Below are 23,617 nucleotides of genomic sequence, written 5' to 3' on the forward strand. Positions count from 1 at the left end.
GCTCACCTTGAATGCTTTCTGTCTCTGTTACTCTCTTTGCAGGACCTTCTCCCAGTTTCCATTGAGGCTACTGAAGATCACCGAGACAGACCAGGGTGACAGGGAACAAGGGGGCATTTCCAGCCCCTGCAGATATCAGATCCTTTTTACCACTAGTTCAGACCATATTTTATTATTTTTAAAGTGATTTGTTGAAGAAATACGCCAACAACTCTCAGTAGATACGAAAATAGAAAGGAAAAATATATCTATAATCATGCCATCTTGACAAATGAAAGCATTCTGTCTTTCTGCTTTCTCTTCCAGTTCATGCCTGCGTAAGTATTAATACTTGTTTTGCACCGGAGCATGGAGACTGCATTATATCAAAGGGCTTTTGGGAGACCAGAAGGATAGAAAAGGAAAATCTGGATATTTTAGCTCTGCTGATTGGCTGCCCTGGCAACAGACCAAATGACTCCAAAAATAACTCTCCAGCTCTGACCCCTCTCCTGAACTTCAGATGCATCTGTCCGTGTGCCTACTTAACAGCTCCACTTTGATGACGAACCAACATTATATTTAACATGTTTAAAATGGAACTGTTAATTCAGTTCCATTCCCCCACCAAACCCATCCCTCCACCTGTCTTCCTCATCTCATCCATTGCTCAACCTTGTCATGAAGCCATCTCCAATCCTCCCTCTCCATTGCCTTTCACATTCAGTCCCCAAGCAAGTCCTGTCACTTCCAATTTTAGGCTCACCTCCCATTAGTCAATTTCTCTCCATCTCTGCTGGCACCACCTAGCTCAGATTATCCCATTGACGCTGGATTTACTGCAATAACCTCACTTCTGAATTTTCTGATTATTTGCTTTCCCCTTGTCTACTTGCTCCACAGAAGTCATGGTGATTTCTTAAAATGTAAATCTTGTACTTTGCTTGGTGTAATTTGCAATCTGGGCAGTGAGACATCTGAGAGTCTCTACCTCTGCAATGCCGTCCCATTGTTTAAATAAAATCTCAAAGTCTCCACTGTGACCAGTATCCCTGTGTAATCTGTTTCCTGCCCATACCTCCAGCATTGTCCCATGTCCCATTGCTCACACTCTGCAGCCCCACTGGTTCCCTACCACTTCCTGAACATTCCATGCTCCTTGATACCTTAAAGTTTGGCATAATAGCTTCCCTTGAGCAGGAGGGTATTCTCCAGGCTCTTTGAAACTTCCAGATATCAGCTCAAATGTTCCCATTTCAGAAAGGCTACTAGCTTATCATTCTGTCTAGATAGCAGCACTTAATTATTAACTCTGTGAAGATCTCTATCATAGCAATCCCCATTATTTTGTGCACTCTTTTATTTTCTTCAGAGCACTCATCACATTTGAAATTCTTTCTTCCTTCCTCCCTCCCTCCCTCCCCTGTATCACCTCCACCTTTCTTTCCTTTCTATCTGTCCTCATCAGACTGTACCCTCACCACAAGGGTGAGGACCACTTTTACTAATGCTTACTAATGTTTGCTCAGCGTCCACACAGTGCTTGAAATATAGTGTGCGCTCAGGAATATGTGTGGAATAAACAAAGGCATGGACTTCTTTGCAATGAACAAATATTCATCTGGAAACTCTGGACTGGGCTTGCTTAGGATGTGGGTGGTTTCCTTAAAAGGATAGGCAATATTTATGTTCAAGCTGTGACTTTTCTGGCAGCTTCATTTTTCCCCTGGCTTCAAGGTATGCAACACCTGGGACATCCTCTATGTCCTTCTTGAAGTATGATTTGGGGACATCCTCTGCGTCCTTTTTGAAGTATGATTTGGGAAATGAGGAACTAGCTAAAGTTTTTGGGAAAATGTTATAGATATATATCACACACACACACACATACACACACACATCTTTGAGACAGGGTCTTGCTCTGTCCCCCAGGCTGGAGTACAATGGCGCCATCACAGCTCACTGTAGCCTCTTCCTCTTGGGCTCAAGCGATTCTCACACTTCAGCCTCCTGAGTACTTAACAGGTGTGTGTTACCACACCCAGCTAATTTTAATTTTTTTTTTTTTTTTTTTTTGTAGAGACCAAGTCTCATTACGTTGCCCACGCAATATATACCCAGGTCTTGAATTGTTGTTCTCAAGTGGTCTTCCCGCCTTGGATCCCCAAAGTGTTGGGGTAACATGTGTGAGTCACTGAAATCCCAAGAAAATGTTTTAAAAGGCCATTTTGATGTAATGGAAGAATGGGAGGCTCCAGAGCAAGACCTGGAAGGAGGCTGTTGGAGTGACCCAGGTAAGTATTGACAAGGGTCTGGGTGACCATGCAGATGAACAGGAGGGGGCAGGATTAATGAGACTTGGAAACTTAGGGCACCTAGGGCACAAAATGTAGAGGCAAGATGTATTAGTCCATTCTTATGCTGCTAATAAAGACAACCTGAGACTGTGTAATTTGTAAGGAAAGAGGTTTAATTGACTTACAGTTCAGTATGGCTGGGAAGGCCTCAGGAAACTTACAGTCATGGCAGAAGAGAAAGCAAACATGTCCTTCTTCACATGACAGCAGCAAGGAGAAGTGCAGAGTGAAGATGGGGGAAACCCCTTATAAAACCATCAGATCTCGTGAGAACTCACTCACTATCATGAGAATAGCATGGAGGTAACCACAACCATGATTCAATTCAATCACCTCCCACCAGGTCCCTCCCATGATACATGGGGATTATGGCAACTAGAATTCAAGATGAGATTTGGGTGGGGATACAGCCAAACCATATCACAAGGTGTTATACATGCTGACACTGCCCTTGCTCAGGCCTCAGAATGAGTGTCTGACTTTTTGTTTCCTAGGAACTTTGCCTTATCCTAGTCCTGACCCTGCTTCAAGGGGGAGGTAAATTATAATTCTTGTTACCCTCATCATTGAAGAAGGCCAAGACATCCTCAAGGTCCTCAACATTGGAGCCCAGGAATGGGAATATTGAAGCTGAAGCATCTCTATTTTGAGTAGAAAATTTTGAAAAGGAGATGCATATCTGAGGGGGAATATCTCTGTTTCTGTGACTACAAAGGTTCAAAGTCACAATAAAACTAGATAATAAAAATAGAGTAGGATGTTTTTCTCCTCTGGGCATACTTAGCCTTTTCTATAAAAGGCTTTTCTGGACTACATCATCTTCCCAAGTCTTCACAGGGCAATTTTGGTGCTTATGATGAACCCTTGATCTACTCCAGGGCCACATTTCAAACCTGGGAAAGGGCACACATGTGTTCTTCCCTTCCCCTCACCACCCATAGGCATCAAGTGGGCTTTACTGTAGAACAGTTGGCCTGACAGGCCAGGAAGCAATAGATTGAGGATGGGTGAAGATCACTCATCTGTGTCTAGAATGCTGGGCAATGTGGCTCCTTGGAAAGCAGTGACAAGAGATGGGTTTGAATCTGGATTTCTTGGTTCTACCACTTGTTATCTAAGTGACATTGGGCAGGTCCCCTCATCTGCAAAATGGAGCATGGTGCCCACCTTGTAAGACTGGTATGGGGATGAAATGAGATGCAACTGCACATGAAGTCCCAGGCCCATGGTGGCACCCAGTAACTGTTTTTCTTCCTTATATGAAACTGTAGAATGTCACAATAGGAAGGGAACTTGGGGTTCTCTAGATAATGTCCCTCCATTTATTTTTTTCCTTTGAATCTTAAGTACACAGAATTGTACCTATCATAATTCATGCTGCATGATACTATCATTATTGACAATGCATGACCCTTTTTATTAATTTGTTTACCTACCCCTTCATCTATATAGCTGCCCTTTGGTCTTTTGTCCACCCATCTGTCTACCCATCCATCCACCTATCCATCCATCTGTCCATCCATCCATCCATCCATCCATCCATCCATCCTCCCTCACTCCCTCTCTCCCTTCCAATCAACCATGCATCTATCTATCTACCTGCATACCTATATCAATTTTATATTGTTAATCTGTCCATTTAAAAAAATCTTAATATAAACATTTGTGAAGCCACCATCCATCATGGAAGCTAGAACCTTCACGATAATTTCCACCTACCTTTAGGTACCCCAAATTCTCATCCTTCTGCCCCTCTACATCCAAGGTCGCTGCTCTTTGTAATCCTGTGTTCATTGTTCCTTTTAAAAAAATGGGTTTCATTATATTTCTATGTATTCCTAAAAACTAACGTTAGCTGTTTTCAGCTTTATTAAAAGACTATCATTTTGCATGAAATCTCTGGGACATATTTACCCCCATCAATATTGTATTGCTAAAATTTATCCATGTTACTGTGTGTGTGGCTGTAGTTAATTAATTTTGCTTTCTATAGAATATCCCATTCTGTGACTGTACTAAGTTTATCACACATCGTACTGTAGATGGGCATTTGGATTGTTCTCAGGTTTTGCTAATTTTAAACAATGTCTTCATGTACATATTTGTACATATCTCCTGGTGCACATGTGCAAGTTTCTTCTGGGTATAACCCGAGAGTGGAAGTGCCAGGTTATAGGGTATGTGAGTGTTTAACACAACAAAATTTTCCAATCTGTTTCCCAAAACAGCTGTGTCCATTTATGTGCCCACTAGCAATGCAAAAAAGATCCAGTGGCTTCTTTACTTTTGCTATTTGAACAGGGACAAAATGACATCTCAGTGTGGTTTTGCCATGGCTTTTCCTGATTACTAATGAGGTTGGCCATTTCTTCATATGTTTATTGGCCATAAGTGTTTCATTTAACTCAATTTTAGTGATGGGGCTGTAGAGGTTTCATGGCAGAGCAATGGGCTTTCCTTGATGAGCCAGGAAGGAGCCATCAGAAATGCAGGTATCTATTTTCCTCAGGGTTGGAGCCTATCCTGCCTCTGCTGGGTTTCCTGGTCAGCGTCATGGACTCTGAGGTCAGAGTTTCCACAGAAAATTCATTCCTGGGTAGGGCATGAGAATCTGCCTCTCACTGTTGACCTTTCCAGTCTAGGTGCTCCCTTCCTCTGGCAGCTGCAGGAGACAGGGAGGGATGGCCAGTGCTGTTCAGGTCTCAGAAGGCTGATGAGGCAAGAGAAGCTGGAGGAGCAGCTACAGACATCACGGCAGGTCCTCCTCTGAGGCCAGTCCTCCTGAATAAGACAGGAAGGACTGAGGGTCCTACGTCACTGTGGAGGACTGCCTTTGTCTGTGACCTGTAGAGGAAGGAGGGGCTGAAGCACAGCCCATGATTTTCTCACACCTCTCCTTAGAGTCTACCTCAAGGGTGTTGTCTTCATACCAGCTCTCTCTGTTCTGTCACTAAGTGTCCCCTCTCCTGCCCTGACCAGGGAACCTGCCTTTTTGTACATCCTCAGGCTGAATGAGAGAAACAGGAAGGTCAAGGGGATAGCGGTGCAATTCTCAGGGACCCTCTGGGTCAACAACCATTCAAGGTACAAGAGAAATGGGAGGGCCCCACAGCCTTCTTCTCACAGTGCCCCTGTCAGCTGGAGTGCCACCCTTGGGAGCCTAATCCCATCTGGGGTCCCCCCTTACCTGGAAGAAAGGCTCGTCCTAAAGACATAGATGGCAGAAAGTTCCAGCAAAAGAGCAGGAGGGAGTTGCACACAGGGGTACCTGGTGACAGAACAATGTCAGGATGAGGCTGGATCCTGTTTCCTCTAGACCCCCAAGCAGGCTCAGCCCCACCCCTGACTCAGGTCCCAAGACTATACACTGGTCTTGGGGAGAGTCACCTCACCTATATAAGCCTCAATTTCTTTCATCTGTAAAGTGGAGATTATAACATGCATTTCAGAACATTTTCGTATCAAATGGGAGCACCCAAACAAAGTACCTAATATGTACTCAGTAATTGTTAAATCTGAATGGCTTTTGGAGGATGGGTGGGAACTGGGGAAAGATATTTCATATTAGCTTAGTTATTCAAAGGAGTATCTGGTAAAATGAATGGGTGGTCAGGATTCAGCTGATGAAAGCAGCACTTACTGCAATTTGGTACTGGAGCCATAATGCTCTAAAATGCCATAATTGCTGTCCCATTTTATAGATGATTCAGGAAGAGGTAAAGTGACTTTTCCAAGGTCACACATGGTGAGAACGGCAAAGCCTGCATTTGAACCTGGCCTGTCTGTCTCTAGGTCTGAGCCTTTACCTGCTTGGTTATTCCGGTCCTACTCTCCCAGACTCACTTGCTCTTCTTTGGGCCTGCTCAGCTGCCTGCTGGCCTGGACCAGAGCCCAGTTATTCTGCCACACTTGGCAGGTGAACTGTTTTTTATCCTTCCACTCTGAAGTATTGACCTGGATATGATTGTCTTGGGTGAATGTGCCATCTGGGTTCTTGGTGGGGCCAAGTGCCTCACAGGTCTTGAAGTATTCATTTCTCTTTAGCCAGGCAATTTGTGTGCCTTTGGGGTGAAACATTTGCATATGGCAGGTGAGAATGGCAGCCTGGAGTCCTGGGACATGGTGTGCTGAGATATTCATTGTGGGCACAACTGAAACAATAGCACTGCCTTCGTTAGTTTCTTCCTTTATGCAAAGCATGCTCAAGGGGTGTCTACACCTTCCTAGGCAGTGTGCAGGGTTCTTGGAATACAGCATTGACCAAGACAGGCATGTTCCTTGCCTTATGGAGCTCTTGCTCTGGTGAGGAGGACAGGAAGGAAACAAAGCAGTCACATGACTCCTACAGGAGTTCCAAGAGCCTACAGTAGGGGTAATTGACCTGGTCTGCAGGAGGGCAGGTTAGGAAAGGGTCTCCAGAGGAAGTAACCTGTGTGCGGAAATCTTTGAGTGGGAATATGAAAGACGAATAAGAGTTAACTCTATGTGGCAGATTGCATTTTCCAAAAATTATGGCAGCCTACCCCACATGCTCTTCCAGAACTTTGCTACTCTGCATTAGAGGAGGAGTCTATTTCTGCTCCCCTGGACTTTGTGACTGCTTTGATGAATAGGATGTAGCAGGGACAACACTGTGTGACTTCTGTGGCTGGGTCATAAGAGTTGGTATGGCTTCTACCTAGCTCTTTCTTGGGACACACCTTTGGGACACAGCCACCAAGCTATTACTAGCCTATGTGGAAATGTCAGGGAAGCAGGAGCCTAGGAGAGCCAGACTAATGCTACTGTAAGTTCAACTCTGTCTTGGAACTAACAAGGCACATTCCTTGCTGGTCATGACCCACAGTTATAAGATATTTACAATTGAAGAAAAAGCCTAAAGAATCCTTCAAAGACACATTTCTACAATGGTGGAAAGTCAGGATGCCCCAATACCCATAACAATATATGTTTTCAAGATCATTATAGTTATTCTTTGATGTACTCATACTCTAGAATGTCAAGGATAGTTTTCTTTAAATCAATAGAATAATAAATTTTGTCATGCTGTCAACTCACGTGCACGTAGACACAGCTTAGCTTAGCTTTTACACGGACAAGACACCTTTATAAGAAAAACTTAAAGAAGAGGCTTTCCTCTGCTTGCTTTCTGAGGACACCCCACCCTGTAAGTGAGTAGCTTTCAATAAACTATCTCTTCTCACTGTACTCTGTGACTCGCCTTTAACTCCTTCCTGTATCAGATCCAACAACCCCCTCTTGGGGCCTGAATAGGGACTCTTTTTCTGGCAATAGAAAGATAATAAGGAAAAGCTCATGCCAAGAAGATCCAAGGACCCAAGCCAACAGCCAGCACCAATGGCCGGGCATGTTAGTGAAGGAGCCTTCAGGTGATTCCAGCCTCTGAATTGTCCAGCTGAGGCTCAACCATCATGGAACAGAGCAAGCTGTCCTTGCCCAGCCCTGATGGAATTCCTAACCCACAGCATCTAAGAGCATAGTCATTTAAGGGAATATGGAGTAAATTTGGAATACTGGAATAAATTTGGGGATAATTTCTTATATATCCCTAATAATTGTGAAACATTAGGCAAAAGGGTTTGTATGGCAGGAGGAAGGGGGTGCTTGGAGAGGGTGGGGGTGGGAATGGCATCTCAGCACACAGATGGACCTAGGCAGAGGCCCTGAGTTTCCATGGACTTTAGAAAGAAGATCAAAGTGAATGAGAGAGAGGATGGGTGACTGAGGCTGAATTCATAGCCAATCTGGAGGCTGGCTACACTTATAGGTGCCCTGGGGGCACTTAAAGACATTCTAAGGCATACAAACACTATTTTAATACAATTAATTTCCAGATCCCGAACCCTCATAAGACTGTTTACTTAGATTGATCTGCCTGAGAATAAGCATCAGGGTCATTTTCTTTTCTTATCTCTGGTTTCTCAATTTTCCTTCTCCCATATCACAAAAGAAACGCCTTCCTCCCACACTTCCTGAATCTAGCTATGGAGCATTGTCCTTGATGTAAAGACTTTGGGATGCAAAATAAAAGGACATTTCAAATACTGCTGGCCAGGAAGCCTGCTTTAACCAAAGCAACATCAACTCCCTCATCTACCTCGCCGAACCGCATTTCCAATACCATGTTAATGGCTATTTTAATAATTACTTATCAAAAATTTTTATATATTTAGATTGTTTGGATCAATTGTGTAATTCAATCCAAAAGAATGTTTTTTGACACTGAGAGCCTTATGGTCTTAAAAATTTTATTTTGAATTTCAATTTATAGATGTAGTTTTGCTTGAGTTCTGTGTTCTCATAGTTCTCTGTGATATGTATCTGTATGATTTTATAGTGAGTAAAAGATTTTCCAATATAAAATATGTTACAGTAAGGTAAAATTCTTCATGGGAGTTAGAATGGAAATACAACTTTAGGAAGTAAAAGGAATGATATAAAATGCCTGATTATTAAAGAAGAGCTTCTTTATGTATGTTTAAATGGATGATGGTGGAAATTAAATTATGATGATGTTATTTTTTCACTGAATATTTTTTGGAGTGCTGCAACATTTGTAATACTCCAGGAGTTATGTTCTGTGCAACTATTTAAGCTTATAATGAAAACTTTTAGAGTCAACTTTAAAATTTATGATAGACTACATAGTTCTTCACAATTATTTTAGGGAAATATACACAAAAATGCTTGAATATCACAGTTGAACATCCCAGTAATAATTTTTTTTTCCCTAAGAGAAGTGATGAGCTACTGTAGGGTTTTAAGCAAAGGAGAGACATGATCTGGTTTCCTTTATAAAATCCCCTTGGCTGCTGGGAGTTTTGGGGATGGACCATAGAGAGCAATGGTGGATATTAGTGATTAATTAGGAGGCTCTTCCAATTGCTCAGGTAAGAGATGGATGTTGGCTTGAACTTAAGTATTAACTTAAGTAGTGGCAGTGGGAAGAAATGTATGAGTTCAGAAGATATTTGGGGGTGAAGTCTGATAGAACTTGGTGATAGATTTGGTGAGAACAGGTTTCTGGCTTAGATGACTTGGTTGATGGGGAGCGTCTTCACTTATATGGGTAAGACAGAAGGAGCAACAGGTTCTGAGAGGGTTGGGGGAGCAGCACAACGCCCATCTCTGGGCTGACTATGACTGAACCACCACTCTTGGGGAAGGTGGGGGCGGGTATTGCCTTTCTCTGGTATCTGCATAGGTGGTTCTTACAGGAGGCAGATCAGAGGTAGTTGTCTGAAGAGGTGTAACACTGGATTCTAATTCCAGCATGCTTATTGAAGAATCTTGTGACCTTGGGCAAGTCACTTCACTTTTCTGGGCCTCAGTTTCCTCATCTGAATGAAGCAAGGACACAGAGCTGTCTCTAGTTTCTTTGGAATGATTGATGTGGAGGATAGAATTCACTTTCCAGGCTGGAGCCCTCTTGTGGTATCTTTTGGTTAAGCAAGACAGACTTCTATTTTGGGATGGAGGTATTTGAGTAATGAGGAGCTAAATTCTTGACAATGATACCATAAATTATCTCCCTTATGGGGTTGCTGTGGAGACTACGGTGCTATTAATGGGTCTCCTTGGTTTTCTCTGGCTGGAGCTGGAGAGAAGGAAAGATGGAGTTCTGGACCCCTGGAAGGAACTTCACCCATCTGCAGGAGGTAACTGAGACTACACTATGCTGAGGTTGGTGGAGGGCAAAGGACAGTACAGGCCCCAGGGGAAATCCCCTGTGAAGGCAAAGGCAGGTGGACTTGAAAAGTAGTGAGGATAATTTCCTTTGCCTTTCTTTCTATATTTCTGCAAAGTTTGATTCAACACAACAGCCTGGGCTTGCTCTGGGGAAATGAACAATGGACTTTGTCCTTACGAAGTAAGAGCCAGAAAGGGCACGTGTGTAGCTTGCCTTGCTGGTTCTCCTGATGCCAGGGTGAGTTTAGGAAGCGTGTTTCAAAGGTGGCGACTGGTGGCAAAGCAGTGGTGGCATGGTGGTTTGAACAATGGTGTTAGGAGTTCCATGGACAGTTCAAGTGGGAGAAAGTTCCTTGATGTGAAGCCCTAGGTGGTCAGGTCCCTCTCTTGCCAGCCTCTTCCTTTTCCATGCACTCATCCTCTCACTAAGCCTCAGCCACACTGGCTTCATCTCTGCTCCTCAGACATGTCTTGCTCCCCGCTGCATCACAGGGCCTTTGCATACTCTGTGCCTGGAACACTCTGCACTTTGCTTGGCTGACTCCTTTTCTTTCTTCATGTCTTGGCTCAAACATCACTTCTTCAAAAAGGCATTTCCTGAGTAAACTCAATTTCTCTCCTTTTCATATATTTCAGCAATCTGTTCTTTCTCTTCATAGCAAATGTGGTGAATCATAACCATACAGTTGTTTGTGTCTTGGTTGATCGGGTTCACATGACTGTAAACTCAGCAAGGCAGAACCAGGTCTGCTCGGTTTACCATGGAATCCCCAGCACTTAGAATAATGCCACCACATAGCAGATGCTCAACAAAAACCTGTCGAATGAGTGAATAAAGTTCCACCTCCCAAAGAAGCTGGCAAGAAGGGAGCTCCAAAAGAGAAGAACCTGATCATGTCACTATGTAGGAGGATGGTCATATAAAACAAGGAACCTCATCACCACCTCACTGTGGGTTTTTTGAGGAATGAATGGGAGGATGCAGGTGACATGCTTCAAGCAGGGAGCCTACAGTGGTCACAAAAGGTTGGCCCTGTTTGTGTGGGGGGCTTACCTTTGAGAAATTGAGAGACGTTCACATGCCCTCTGAGGGGGCTCTGCAATTCACTGTGAGCCACTTGGCAGGTGACCTGGGAGTGAAGTGAGAAGAAGCCAAGGGTCACTGTAGCAGTGCTGATGACGGTGTAGGAGGAAGCATCTGCAGGCGGGAAGACCTGGGTCTGAAAGGCTGGAAGCTCCATGCCATTTTTGAGCCATTTCACATATATGTTTTCGGCAAAGAAGCCAGTTGAGGTGCGGGTGAGATTCACTAGTTGGCCTGGGCTAGCCCTGTTGGAGGGGCCAGAAATCTTTGGAAGAGAGAGCTTAGCTTTGATCAGAGCAAGGGTGAAGAGAAGAAGGAGAGAGAAGAGAGAGAAATGAAGAGGGAGAGTTACTCTCTAGCACAATAATCACCCTCATGGTTCACTCTGCTTGACTTCCTGCCCCAGTCTCTCATCTCCGGTTTTCTCCTCTTCATAAACTTTATCATTACCCTTCTTGTTATAACGGCCAATCAACTGACCTCACTGACTTTACCTCTGAGCTCTCCCAGCCTACACTTGGAAATCAGACCGTAGTGATCTTGCTAAAATGGAGATCTGACCATGTTATTATCTTGTTCACCTTCCTCCTGTCCCCTCTTATCCTCCCTATCTTCTTCCCAAAGTACATTGCTTAAAAAGTCACATAAGGTATATCCCGGAAAAACAGCAGACCCCTGGTTTCCTCTCCTTGCAAATATTATAGACCAAGAACTTTTAACTATTTTAGTGGATTCTTTGGGCATATCTCTCTGCGTTTCTATGTTGATACTAACATACTTAAACTGTTATTTTCAAATTTTCTCATTTTTTTCAGTTTTATATATTATGGATCTACCTACTGCTATGGAAGATGATGCTCTAGCTCTCTTACCACTCCTTCTGCCCACCATCCACATTTCTCCTCCTCACATCCTCCTATTAAAGACACATCATAATTTTTTGTTTTATCAGTATTCAGCATTTATATTATTATGACCAAACGAGCATTGTTCATAATTGGGCCATTTAATATATTATAATTATATTTCCTGTCTTGTACAGCTTTTTGTTTTCTGCAGAGGTTTTTTAATATATATTTTTTAATTTTTAATTTTTGAAAGTATGTAGTAGGTGTATATATTTACTGGGTACATGAGATGTTTTGATACAGGCATGCAATGTGTAACAATCACATCATGGAAAATGGGGTATCCAACCCCTCCAGCATTTATCCTTTGTGTTACAAATAATCCAATTATACTCTTTTAGCTATTTTAAAATGTACAATTAAATTATTATTGACTGTCATCATGCTGTTCTTTTAATGGTGTCATTATTTTCATTTGCTTCATTTTCTATGAACTTATGACAAACTCATCCCCAAGCTTTCTGCCAGATTTCCTTCATGTTTGAAACAGTACTAAGTACTGCACTGAACTTCAGTATATTCAGGAGTGCACAAAGATTTTTCAGGGGATCGTATAGGCTTGAATTAAAAAATCTTTTTATTATGATAAATTATTATGATAAATTATTATGATAAATTATTATAATAAATTAGTAAACATACATAAAAACAGAGAGAAAGTATTCACGATGGCATTTTAACAGCTATCGACAAATGGCTGATCCTGTTTCGTCTACACTTCTCCCATCAACTGCTGGGTTAGTATTTTTTATTGTATATATTTAAAGTGTACGACATGATGTGTAGCTATACATATATTTAGTGAAATGATTATTACAGTCAAGCAAATTAGTATATCCAGTATCTCACATAGTTACCAGTTTCGTGTGTGTGGTAAAAGTATCTAAAATCCTCCCTCTTAGCAAATTTCTTGTATACAGTACAATACTATTAACTATAGTCCTCATGCTGTACATTAGATCTCTGGGCTTATTCATCCTATATAACAAATTTTTTACTCGTGGACTTCCATCTATCTCCCCATTTTTTCAACTTCCCATCCCTGGTAACCATTGTTCTACTCTGTTTCTATATATTCAAGTTGTTTTGATTTTTATATTTTACATATAAGTGAGAGAAATTAAAAATAAAACTACCATATAACCCAGCAAGGTTTTTTTCAGGTATATACCCAAAGAAAATGAATTCACCACCTTGTAAATGTATCTGCACGCCCATGTTTATTGCAGCATTACTCACAATAGCTTAAGATATGGAAACAACATAAATGTTTGTCAATGTATGAACGAATAAAGAAATTGTGGCATATGTATACAATGGAATATTATTCAGCCTTAAAAATAAGGAGATCTTGCCATTTGTGACAACATGGATGAACCTAGTGAGCATCATGCTAAGCGAAATAAACCAGACACTGGACTGTTTTAAGGTAAATACCAGACATGATATTATTTCATTCTTAACTACTTCAGCATGTAGAAGAGTTAAGAATTTTTTTTAAACAATAAAATGCCATTATTATACTTAAAATTTAATAGTAATTCCTTAATATCATCTAACATTTGTCAACAGTCAAGTTTTTCTGCTTGTCTCATAAATATAACTTTACAGTTGGTCCGTTTGAATGAGGATGCAAATTAAAGCCATATGTTACATTTTGTTGATGTCTTTTAAACCTCTATTAATCTAAAGGAGTTCCACTTTATTTGCTGAAAAAACCAGGTCGTTGACTCTGATAAATTGCCCACATCCTGTACTATTTCCCAGTTTCCCAAATGCATTCAGCTGCAGTCACTCACAGTGGTAGTGGGCTTGATAACACGCCCTTTACTGACTGGCTTCACCACTCGCTACTGGTGTTAATTGCACTCAAATCCTTGTCTCTTATGGTTGGCTTCTCACTGAAACTATCTCTGTGTTTTAAAGTCCCTCGAAATAATTAGTCTTTGTCTAGTTAAGCCATCAATATATAGTTAGATTAATTAGTTTTACTTTAGATTTAGTAATTTAGATTTTTAGGATTTTTTTCATTTTGGAATTTGTTTATTAATTATTTAAAAATTCATGTGCTTACAAAGTCAAAACGTAAGTCACAGCACATTCAGAGAAGTCTGGCTTCCCCTTTGTCTCTTCCATTCTGTTCCCTTTCTCCTTTACATGTAAATTTTCAAATTATGATTTTACTTTATTCCTCTTTTTCTAAAAAAACAAGAAACAAGGCCGGGTGCGGTGGCTCACGCCTGTAATCTCAGCACTTTGGGAGGCCGAGGCGGGTGGATCATGAGGTCAGGAGATTGAGACCATCCTGGCTAACATGGTGAAACCCCGTCTCTACTGAAAATACAAAATATTAGCCAGACGTGGTGGAGGGCACCTGTAGTCCCAGCTACTCGGGAGGCTGAGGCAGGAGAATGGCGTGAACCCAGGAGGCGGAGCTTGCAGTGAGCCTGGATCGCGCCACTGCACTCCAGCCTGGGCGACTGAGCTAGACTCCGTCTCAAAACACACACACACACACACACACACACACACACACACACACACACACACACGAGACAATATGCATATGCTTGTATTTCTCACTCTTGTAAACATAAAAGGTAGTGTGCTCCACACACTCTTCTATATATTTTCCTGTTTAATGATATGCTGTGGGTCACTCTGAAGTGGTGTGCTGAGTTCCTCCTTATGCCCTTTTAAAGTCACATAATACCAATGTGCGGCTGTACCATAATTTAGTAGGCAGCTCAGCTTTTGCTCTTACAAATAGTGCTGTGATGAAGAGCCTAAGGATAAGTCATCCTGCACTTGTGTTAGTAGATCTTTGGGATACATTTCTAGAAGTTGAATTGTTGGGTCACGAGGTAATTTTGCTAGATATTGCCAAGTTCACCTCTTTATGAGTTATATGATTTTGCATTCCTAACAGCAAAATATGGAGTACTTGTTTTGCCTTAGCTTCCACAACAGAATGTGCTGTTGAACTTTTGGATTTTTGGTCAAGCAGATAGGTGAGAAACCGTGTCTCAGTGTAGTTTTAAATTTGCATTTCTTCCTATACAAGGGTGGTTGAGCATATTTTTATATGTTTGAAACATTTGTATTTCATTTTCTATAACTTGCCTTTCCCCATTTATTGCCCATAATTCTAAAAAGTTGACTGTCTTCTAAAATTTTAGAAGCTTTCGCTATATTAGGGATTATTTTTTGTCTATTTTTACATATATTTACATTTTGATGTAAATATATGTAAAATACGTATTTTACATATACATATTTTATATGTATAAATAAAATACGTATTTTACATATATTTACATTTTGATGTAAATTGCAAAATAGTACACACACACCCATACACAAGTTTCTTTTTGTACAATGTGATCAAAATTATAATTTTTTTATCTTTCTGCATTTTGAGTTACAGTTGGGAAGGTTTTCTCCATTTGTAGGTTATAAAAGAATATATATATATGTTTTCTTCTAGTACTTAAATAGTTTCATTTCTTGCATTTAAATCTCTGATCCACTTGGAATTTATTTTGGTGTATAGTGGGAGGAAGTAGATAGATACACTTCTGGATTTTTCTGTGCTGTTCCATTGGTCTATTAACTCTTCAAATGATCCAACACCACAGTTGAAAAGTCTCTTCTTTTTCCACTGACTTGCCTCCATACTTCTTTTAAGCAATCAATTGACCATATGTATGAGTCTATTTCTAGTCCATTGATCTATTCTGTTCCATTGATCCACTCGTCTATCTTGATGCCAATACCACACTGTATGATTACTGTAGCTCTATAATAATTTTCTGTTCATGAGGGATATTGATCTATAGTTTTGCTTTTCTATGATTCTTTATCTCTAATGCTGGCCTCATAGAATGGGAAGCCTCACTTCCTCTTTAATTTTCTGAAATAATTTGAGTAAAATTCTTAGTACTTCTTCCTCAATTGTTTGATAGAATTCCTCAGTGAAGTCATCTGAGTCTGAATTATTCTTTGTCAGAGGCTTTTTAAACTACAAATTTAATTTCTTTAATAGATATAGAGATAATTAGGCTATTTATTTCTTCTTGAGTGAGCTTTAGCAGTCTATGTCTTTCAGAGAATTTGTCCATTTCATCTAAGTTGTTAAGTTTATTGGTATAAAGTTTTTCATAAAGTTCCATTATAATCTTTTTAATATCTGTGGAGTCTGCAGTAGTGTCACCTCTCTCGTTATTGATATTGGTAATTTGTATCTTTTTTCTTTTTTCCTGATTAACTGTGTGGATATGGGTTTATTAATTTTATGAATTTTCTCAAGGAACCAGCTTTTGCTCTTATTATTTTTTCTATAGTTTTTCATTTTATATTTCTGATTTCTGCTCTGTTCCTTATTATTTCCTTTCTTCATTTTTTCCTACTTTTTGAGGTCTCTGAAAAAAACCTTTCTTCTGTCCTAATATAGGGATTTAGTGCTATGAATTTCCTGCTTAGTACTCTTTTGGCTGCATGCCACAAATTTGGTATGCTATGCTTTCATTTTCATTCAGTTAAAAATATTTTCTAGGCCAGGAGTGGTGGCTCATGCCTGTAATCCCAGCATTTTGGGAGGCTGAGGCAGGCAGATCACTTGAGCTCAGGAGTTTGAAATCAACCTGGGCAACACAGCAAAACCGTCTCTACAAAAAAATACAAAAATTAGCTGGGCAGGGTGGAGTGCGCCTGTAGTCCCAGCTACTTGGGAGGCTTAGGTGGGAGGATCACCTGAGCCTGGGAGGTTGACTACAGTGAGCCGTGATTGTGCCACTGCACTCCAGCCTGTGGGACAGAGTGAGACCCTGTCTCAAATAACTAAATACATACATACATACATACATACATACATACATACATACATACATAAAATACTTTCTAATTCTTCTTCTGATTTCTTTTCCAATAATGTATTATTCATTAGTATATTTAGTTTTAAAATGTTTGGAGATTTTCTAGAGATGTTTGCTTTTTAAATTTAATTTCTATGACTACTGAGGGTTAAATTAAATAAAAATTAAAAATAAATAAATTTAATTCCATTGTGGTCAGAAAACACACTTTGCGTGACTTGGTTTATTTAAAACTTACTGAGACTTATTTACAGCTGAGAATACGATCTATGTTGGTAAATGTTTCTTTTGTAGTTAAAAAGAATGTGTATTCTCTTGTTTTGGGATGGAGCATTCTATAAATATCAGTTAGCTCAAGTTGGCTTATAGTGCTGTTCAAGTCTTCTACATCTTTACTGATTTTCTGCCTCCTTGTTTTACCAATTATTGAAAGAGAGGTGTTGAAATCTGACTATAATTATAGATTTTTTCTATATATTCTTGCAATTCTATGAGTTTTGTTTTATGTATTTTGAAACTCTATTATTATATGCATCAGCATTTAGAATTGGTATATTTTATTGATCAATTGATCAGTTTATTATAAATGATATTCTATATTCTCATAATTTCTTTGTTCTAAATATACTTTGATATTAATGTAGGCATTCCATATTTAAAAAATTATTGTTAATGTATATATTTTTCTGTCCTTTTATTTTTAATCTATTTTTGCCTTTATTTTTGAAGAGAATCGATTCTCCGCAGGCAGCAAATAGTGGATCTTACTTTAAAAAATCTAATGTGAAAATCACTTTATTTTAATTAGGGTGTTTAAACCATTTACATTTAATATGATTGTTTATATGACTAGGTCTAAATCTATGATCTTGCTACTTACTAGCCTTATCTCTTTTCCAGTGTACCTCATTTTCTGTCTTCTTTTGGATTGATTTTTATGATTCTGATTTATCTCTTTTGTCAGTTTATTAGCCATTACTCTTTGTTGTGTTATTTTGCTGGTTGTTTTGGGATTTCTGGCGTACATTATTAACTCATCATTATTTACCATGAGTGATAAGGTATCACTTCACATATAGCATAAAATTCTTACAGTAATATATTTGTATGTCTCTCTTCCTGGTCTTTGTGCTATTTTTCTCACACATTTTACTTCCATGTATGTTATAATCTGTCAAATATATTATTATTGTATTTGCTTTGAACAGTTGACTATGTTTTAAGTACATTTAAATATACTTTTAAAATATTTTCCCACATTTTTACTATTTCTCTTGCTTTTAATTTCTTTGTATATATCCAGGTTTCCATCTGTTATCATTTTACTACTGTTGGAAGGACATCTTTTTAACATTTCTTATAGTGCAGATCTGTTGATGATGAATTCTTTCAGCTTTTGTATGACTGATAAAGTCTTTATTCTTCACTTCAAAAATTGCGGTAAAATACACATAAGATCTGCCATCTTAACCATTTATTAGTGTACAGTTCAATGACATTGAGTACATTCACATTGCTGTGCAACCATCACCACTATACGTCTCTAGAATGCTTTCCATCTAGCAAAACTGAGAAAATATATGGAATGCATCACAAATTTGCATTCCATCTGTGTACACAGGCCATATTAATCTCTGTATCATTCCACTCTTAGTATCTGTGCTGCCAAAGTGAGTACTTAACTCCAGCCTGGTGACAGAGCAAGACTGGCTCAAAAAATAGATAAATAAATTAAATGCTTAATTTTATTTATTTATTTTAAAAGACGTTTTTGTTAGGTAAAAATTCTAGAATGACTTTTTAATTATTATTTTCTTTTTAAAAATGCTTTAAATAGCCAGGCACGGTGGGGCACGTCTGTAATCCCAGCATTTTGGGAGGCTGAAAGGGGTGGATCACCTGAGGTCAGGAGTTCGAGACCAGCTTGGCCAACATGGTGAAACCCCGTCTCTACTAAGACTACGAAAATTAGCCAAGCGTGGTGGCAGGTGCCTGTAATCCCAGCTACTCTTGAGGGTGAGGCAGGGGAATCACCTGAATCTGGGAGGCAGAGGTTGCAGTGAGCTGAGATCATGCCATTGCACTCCAGTCTGGGTGATGAGGGTGAAACTCCATCTCAAAAAAAAAAAAAAAAAAGCTTTAAAGATGTATCCCCACAGTCTTTTATTTATTTATTTATTTATTTTTTTTTTATCATTATACTTTAGGTTTTAGGGTACATGTGCACAATGTGCAGGTTTGTTACATATGTATCCATGTGCCATGTTGTTTTGCTGCACCCATTAACTTGTCGTTTAGCATTAGGTATATCTCCTAATGCTGTCCCTCCCCCCTCCCCCCACCCCACAACAGTCCCCGGAGCGTGATGTTCCCCTTCCTGTGTCCATGAGTTCTCATTGTTCAATTCCCACCTATGAGTGAGAACATGCGGTGTTTGGTTTTTTGTCCTAGCGATAGTTTACTGAGAATGATGTTTTCCAGTTTCATCCATGTCCCTACAAAGGACACGAAATCATCATTTTTTATGGCTGCATAGTAGTCCATGGTGTATATGTGCCACATTTTCTTAATCCAGTCTATCGTTGTTGGACATTTGGGTTGGTTCCAACTCTTTGCTATTGTGAATAGTGCCGCAATAAACATACGTGTGCATGTGTCTTTATAGCGGCATGATTTATAGTCCTTTGGGTATATACCCAGTAATGGGATGGCTGGGTCAAATGGTATTTCTAGTTCTAGATCCCTGAGGAATTGCCACACTGACTTCCACAATGGTTGAACTAGTTTACAGTCCCACCAACAGTGTAAAAGTGTTTCTATTTCTCCACATCCTCTCCAGCACCTGTTGTTTCCTGATTTTTTAATGATGGCCATTCTAACTGGTGTGAGATGGTATCTCACTGTGGTTTTGATTTGCATTTCTCTGATGGCCGGTGATGATGAGCATTTCTTCATGTGTTTTTTGGCTGCATAAATGTCTTCTTTTGAGAAGTGTCTGTTCATGTCCTTTGCCCACTTTTTGATGGGGTTGTTTGTTTTTTTCATGTAAATTTGTTTGAGTTCATTGTAGATTCTGGATATTAGCCCTTTGTCAGATGAGTAGGTTGCAAAAATTTTCTCCCATTCTGTAGGTTGCCTGTTCACTCTGATGGTAGTTTCTTTTGCTGTGCAGAAGCTCTTTAGTTTAATTAGATCCCATTTGTCGATTTTGGCTTTTGTTGCCATTGCTTTTGGTGTTTTAGACATGAAGTCCTTGCCCATGCCTATGTCCTGAATGGTATTGCCTAGGTTTTCTTGTAGGATTTTAATGGTTTTAGGTCTAACATTTAAGTCTTTAATCCATCTTGAATTAATTTTTGTATAAGGTGTAAGGAAGGGATCCAGTTTTAGCTTTCTACATATGGCTAGCCAGTTTTCCTAGCACCATTTATTAAATAGGGAATCCTTTCCCCATTTCTTGTTTTTGTCAGGTTTGTCAAAGATCAGATAGTTGTAGATATGCGGCATCATTTCTGAGGGCTCTGTTCTGTTCCATTGATCTATGTCTCTGTTGTGGTACCAGTACCATGCTGTTTTGGTTACTGTAGCCTTGTAGTATAGTTTGAAGTCAGGTAGCGTGATGCCTCCAGCTTTGTTCTTTTGGCTTAGGATTGACTTGGTGATGCGGGCTCTTTTTTGGTTCCATATGAACTTTAAAGTAGTTTTTTCGAATTCTGTGAAGAAAGTCATTGGTAGCTTGATGGGGATGGCATTGAATCTATAAATTACCTTGGGCAGTATGGCCATTTTCACGATATTGATTCTTCCAACCCATGAGCATGGAATGTTCTTCCATTTGTTTGTATCCTCTTTGATTTCATTGAGCAGTGGTTTGTAGTTCTCCTTGAAGAGGTCCGGTCCTTCACATCCCTTGTAAGTTGGATTCCTAGGTATTTTATTCTCTTTGAAGCAATTGTGAATGGGAGTTCACTCATGATTTGGCTCTCTGTTTGTCTGTGATTGGTGTACAAGAATGCTTGTGATTTTTGTACATTGATTTTGTATCCTGAGACTTTGCTGAAGTTGCTTATCAGCTTAAGGAGATTTTGGGCTGAGACAATGGGGTTTTCTAGATATACAATCATGTCATCTGCAAACAGGGACAATTTGACTTCCTCTTTTCCTAATTGAATACCCTTTATTTCCTTCTCCTGCCTGATTGCTCTGGCCAGAACTTCCAGCACTATGTTGAATAGGAGCAGTGAGAGAGGGCATCCCTGTCTTGTGCCAGTTTTCAGAGGGAATGCTTCCAGTTTTTGCCCATTCAGTATGATATTGGCTGTGGGTTTGTCATAGATAGCTCTTATTATTTTGAGATACGTTCCATCAATACCTAATTTATTGAGAGTTTTTAGCATGAAGGGTTGTTGAATTTTGTCAAAGGTCTTTTGTGCATCTATTGAGATAATCATGTGGTTTTTGTCTTTGGTTCTGTTTATATGCTGGATTACATTTATTAATTTGTGTATATTGAACCAGCCTTGCATCCCAGGGATGAAGCCCACTTGATTATGGTGGGTAAGCTTTTTGATGTGCTGCTGGATTCGGTTTGCCAGTATTTTATTGAGGATTTTTGCATCAATGTTCATCAAGGATATTGGTCTGAACTTCTCTTTTTTGGTTATGTCTCTGCCAGGCTTTGGTATCAGGATGATGCTCGCTTCTTAAAATGTGTTAGGGAGGATTCCCTCTTTTTCTATCGACTGGAATAGTTTCAGAATGAATGGTACCAGTTCCTCCTTGTACCTCTGGTAGAATTCGGCTGTGAATCCATCAGGTCCTGGGCTCTTTTTGGTTGGTAAGCTATTGATTATTGCCACAATTTCAGAACCTGTTATTGGTCTATTCAGAGATTCAACTTCTTCCTGGTTTAGTCTTGGGAGGGTGTATTTGTCAAGGAATTTATCTATTTCTTCTAGATTTTCTAGTTTATTTGCATAGAGGTGTTTGTAGTATTCTCTGATGGTAGATTGTATTTCTGTGGGATCGGTGGTGATGTCCCCTTTTTCATTTTTTATTGCATCTATTTGATTCTTCTCTCTTTTCTTCTTTATTAGTCTTGCTAGCAGTCTATCAATTTTGTTGATCTTTTCAAAAAACCAGCTCCTGGATTCATTAATTTTTTGAAGGGTTTTTTGTGTCTCTATTTCCTTCAGTTCTGCTCTGATTTTAGTTATTTCTAGCCTTCTGCTAGCTTTTGAATGTGTTTGCTCTTGCTTTTCTAGTTCTTTTAATTGTGATGTTAGGGTGTCAATTTTGGATCTTTCCTGCTTTCTCTTGTGGGCATTTAGTGCTATAAATTTCCCTCTACACACTGCTTTGAATGTGTCCCAGAGATTCTGGTATGTTGTGTCTTTGTTCTCGTTGGTTTCAAAGAACATCTTTATTTCTGCCTTCATTTCATTATGTACCCAATAGTCATTCAGGAGCAGGTTGTTCAGTTTCCATGTAGTTGAGCTGTTTTGAGTGAGTTTCTTAATCCTGAGTTCTAGTTTGATTGCACTGTGGTCTGAGAGACAGTTTGTTATAATTTCTGTTCTTTTACATTTGCTGAGGAGAGCTTTACTTCAAACTATGTGGTCAATTTTGGAATAGGTGTGGTGTGGTGCTGAAAAAAATGTATATTCTGTTGATTTGGGGTGGAGAGTTCTGTAGATGTCTATTAGGTCCACTTTGTGCAGAGCTGAGTTCAATTCCTGGATATCCTTGTTAACTTTCTGTCTCATTGATCTGTCTAATGTTGACAGTGGGGTATTAAAATCTCCCATTATTATTGTGTGGGAGTTTAAGTCCCTTTGTAGGTCACTCAGGACTTGCTTTATGAATCTGGGTGCTCCTGTGTTGGGTGCATATATATTTAGGATAGTTAGCTCTTCTTGTTGAATTGATCCCTTTACCATTATGTAATGGCCTTCTTTGTCTCTTTTGATCTTTGTTGGTTTAAAGTCTATTTTATCAGAGACTAGGATTGCAACCCCTGCCTTTTTTTGTTTTCCATTTGCTTGATAGATCTTCCTCTATCCCTTTATTTTGAGTCTATGTGTGTCTCTGCATGTGAGATGGGTTTCCTAAATACAGCACACTGATGGGTCCTGACTCCTTCTCCAGTTTGCCAGTCTGTGTCTTTTACTTGGAGCATTTAGCCCATTTACATTTATTGTTAATATTGTCGTGTGTGAATCTGATCCTGTCATTATGATGTTAGTTGGTTATTTTGCTAGTTAGTTGATGGAGTTTCTTCCTATCCTCGATGGTCTTTACAATTTTGCATGTTTTTGCAGGGGCTGGTACTGGTTGTTCCTTTCCATGTTTAGTGCTTCCTTCAGGAGCTCTTTTAGGGCAGGCCTGGTGGTGACAAAATCACTCAGCATTTGCTTGTCTGTAAAGTATTTTATTTCTCCTTCACTTATGAAGCTTAGTTTGGCTGGATATGAAATTCTGGCTTGTAGAGTTTTTGCCGAGAGATCAGCTGTTAGTCTGATGGGCTTCCCTTTGTGGGTAACCCGACCTTTCTCCCTGGCTGCCCTTAACATTTTTTCCTTCATTTCAACTTTGGTGAATCTGACAATTATGTGTCTTGGAGTTGCTCTTCTCGAGGAGTATCTTTGTGGCGTTCTCTGTATTTCCTGAATCTGAATGTTGGCCTGCCTTGCCAGGTTGGGGAAG

General features: G+C 39.7%; 1 protein-coding gene and 1 non-coding gene across 2 annotated transcripts in view; both read right to left on the minus strand.

Moving 5' to 3' along the window:
* Positions 1–2,428: 2,428 nt before the first annotated feature.
* Positions 2,429–23,617, minus strand: part of SIRPD (signal regulatory protein delta) — a 59,396-nt gene continuing 38,207 nt past the window's right edge. Inside the window, exons 6-9 of the mRNA XM_063634160.1 lie at positions 18,947–19,027; positions 11,101–11,415; positions 5,524–5,604; positions 2,429–5,180 (exon numbers count right to left, since the gene is read on the minus strand). Of these exons, the coding sequence (XP_063490230.1) occupies positions 5,146–5,180; positions 5,524–5,604; positions 11,101–11,415; positions 18,947–19,027 (512 nt within the window). The 3' untranslated portion in view covers positions 2,429–5,145. The remainder of the gene's footprint in view (positions 5,181–5,523; positions 5,605–11,100; positions 11,416–18,946; positions 19,028–23,617) is intronic.
* LOC129474997 (U6 spliceosomal RNA) lies at positions 18,487–18,590 on the minus strand. Its single transcript, XR_008654730.1, has one exon. It is a non-coding gene; the product is annotated as a U6 spliceosomal RNA (small nuclear RNA).

The sequence above is a fragment of the Symphalangus syndactylus genome, chromosome 24 (assembly GCF_028878055.3).
Source record: "Symphalangus syndactylus isolate Jambi chromosome 24, NHGRI_mSymSyn1-v2.1_pri, whole genome shotgun sequence".
NCBI lineage: Eukaryota > Metazoa > Chordata > Mammalia > Primates > Hylobatidae > Symphalangus > Symphalangus syndactylus.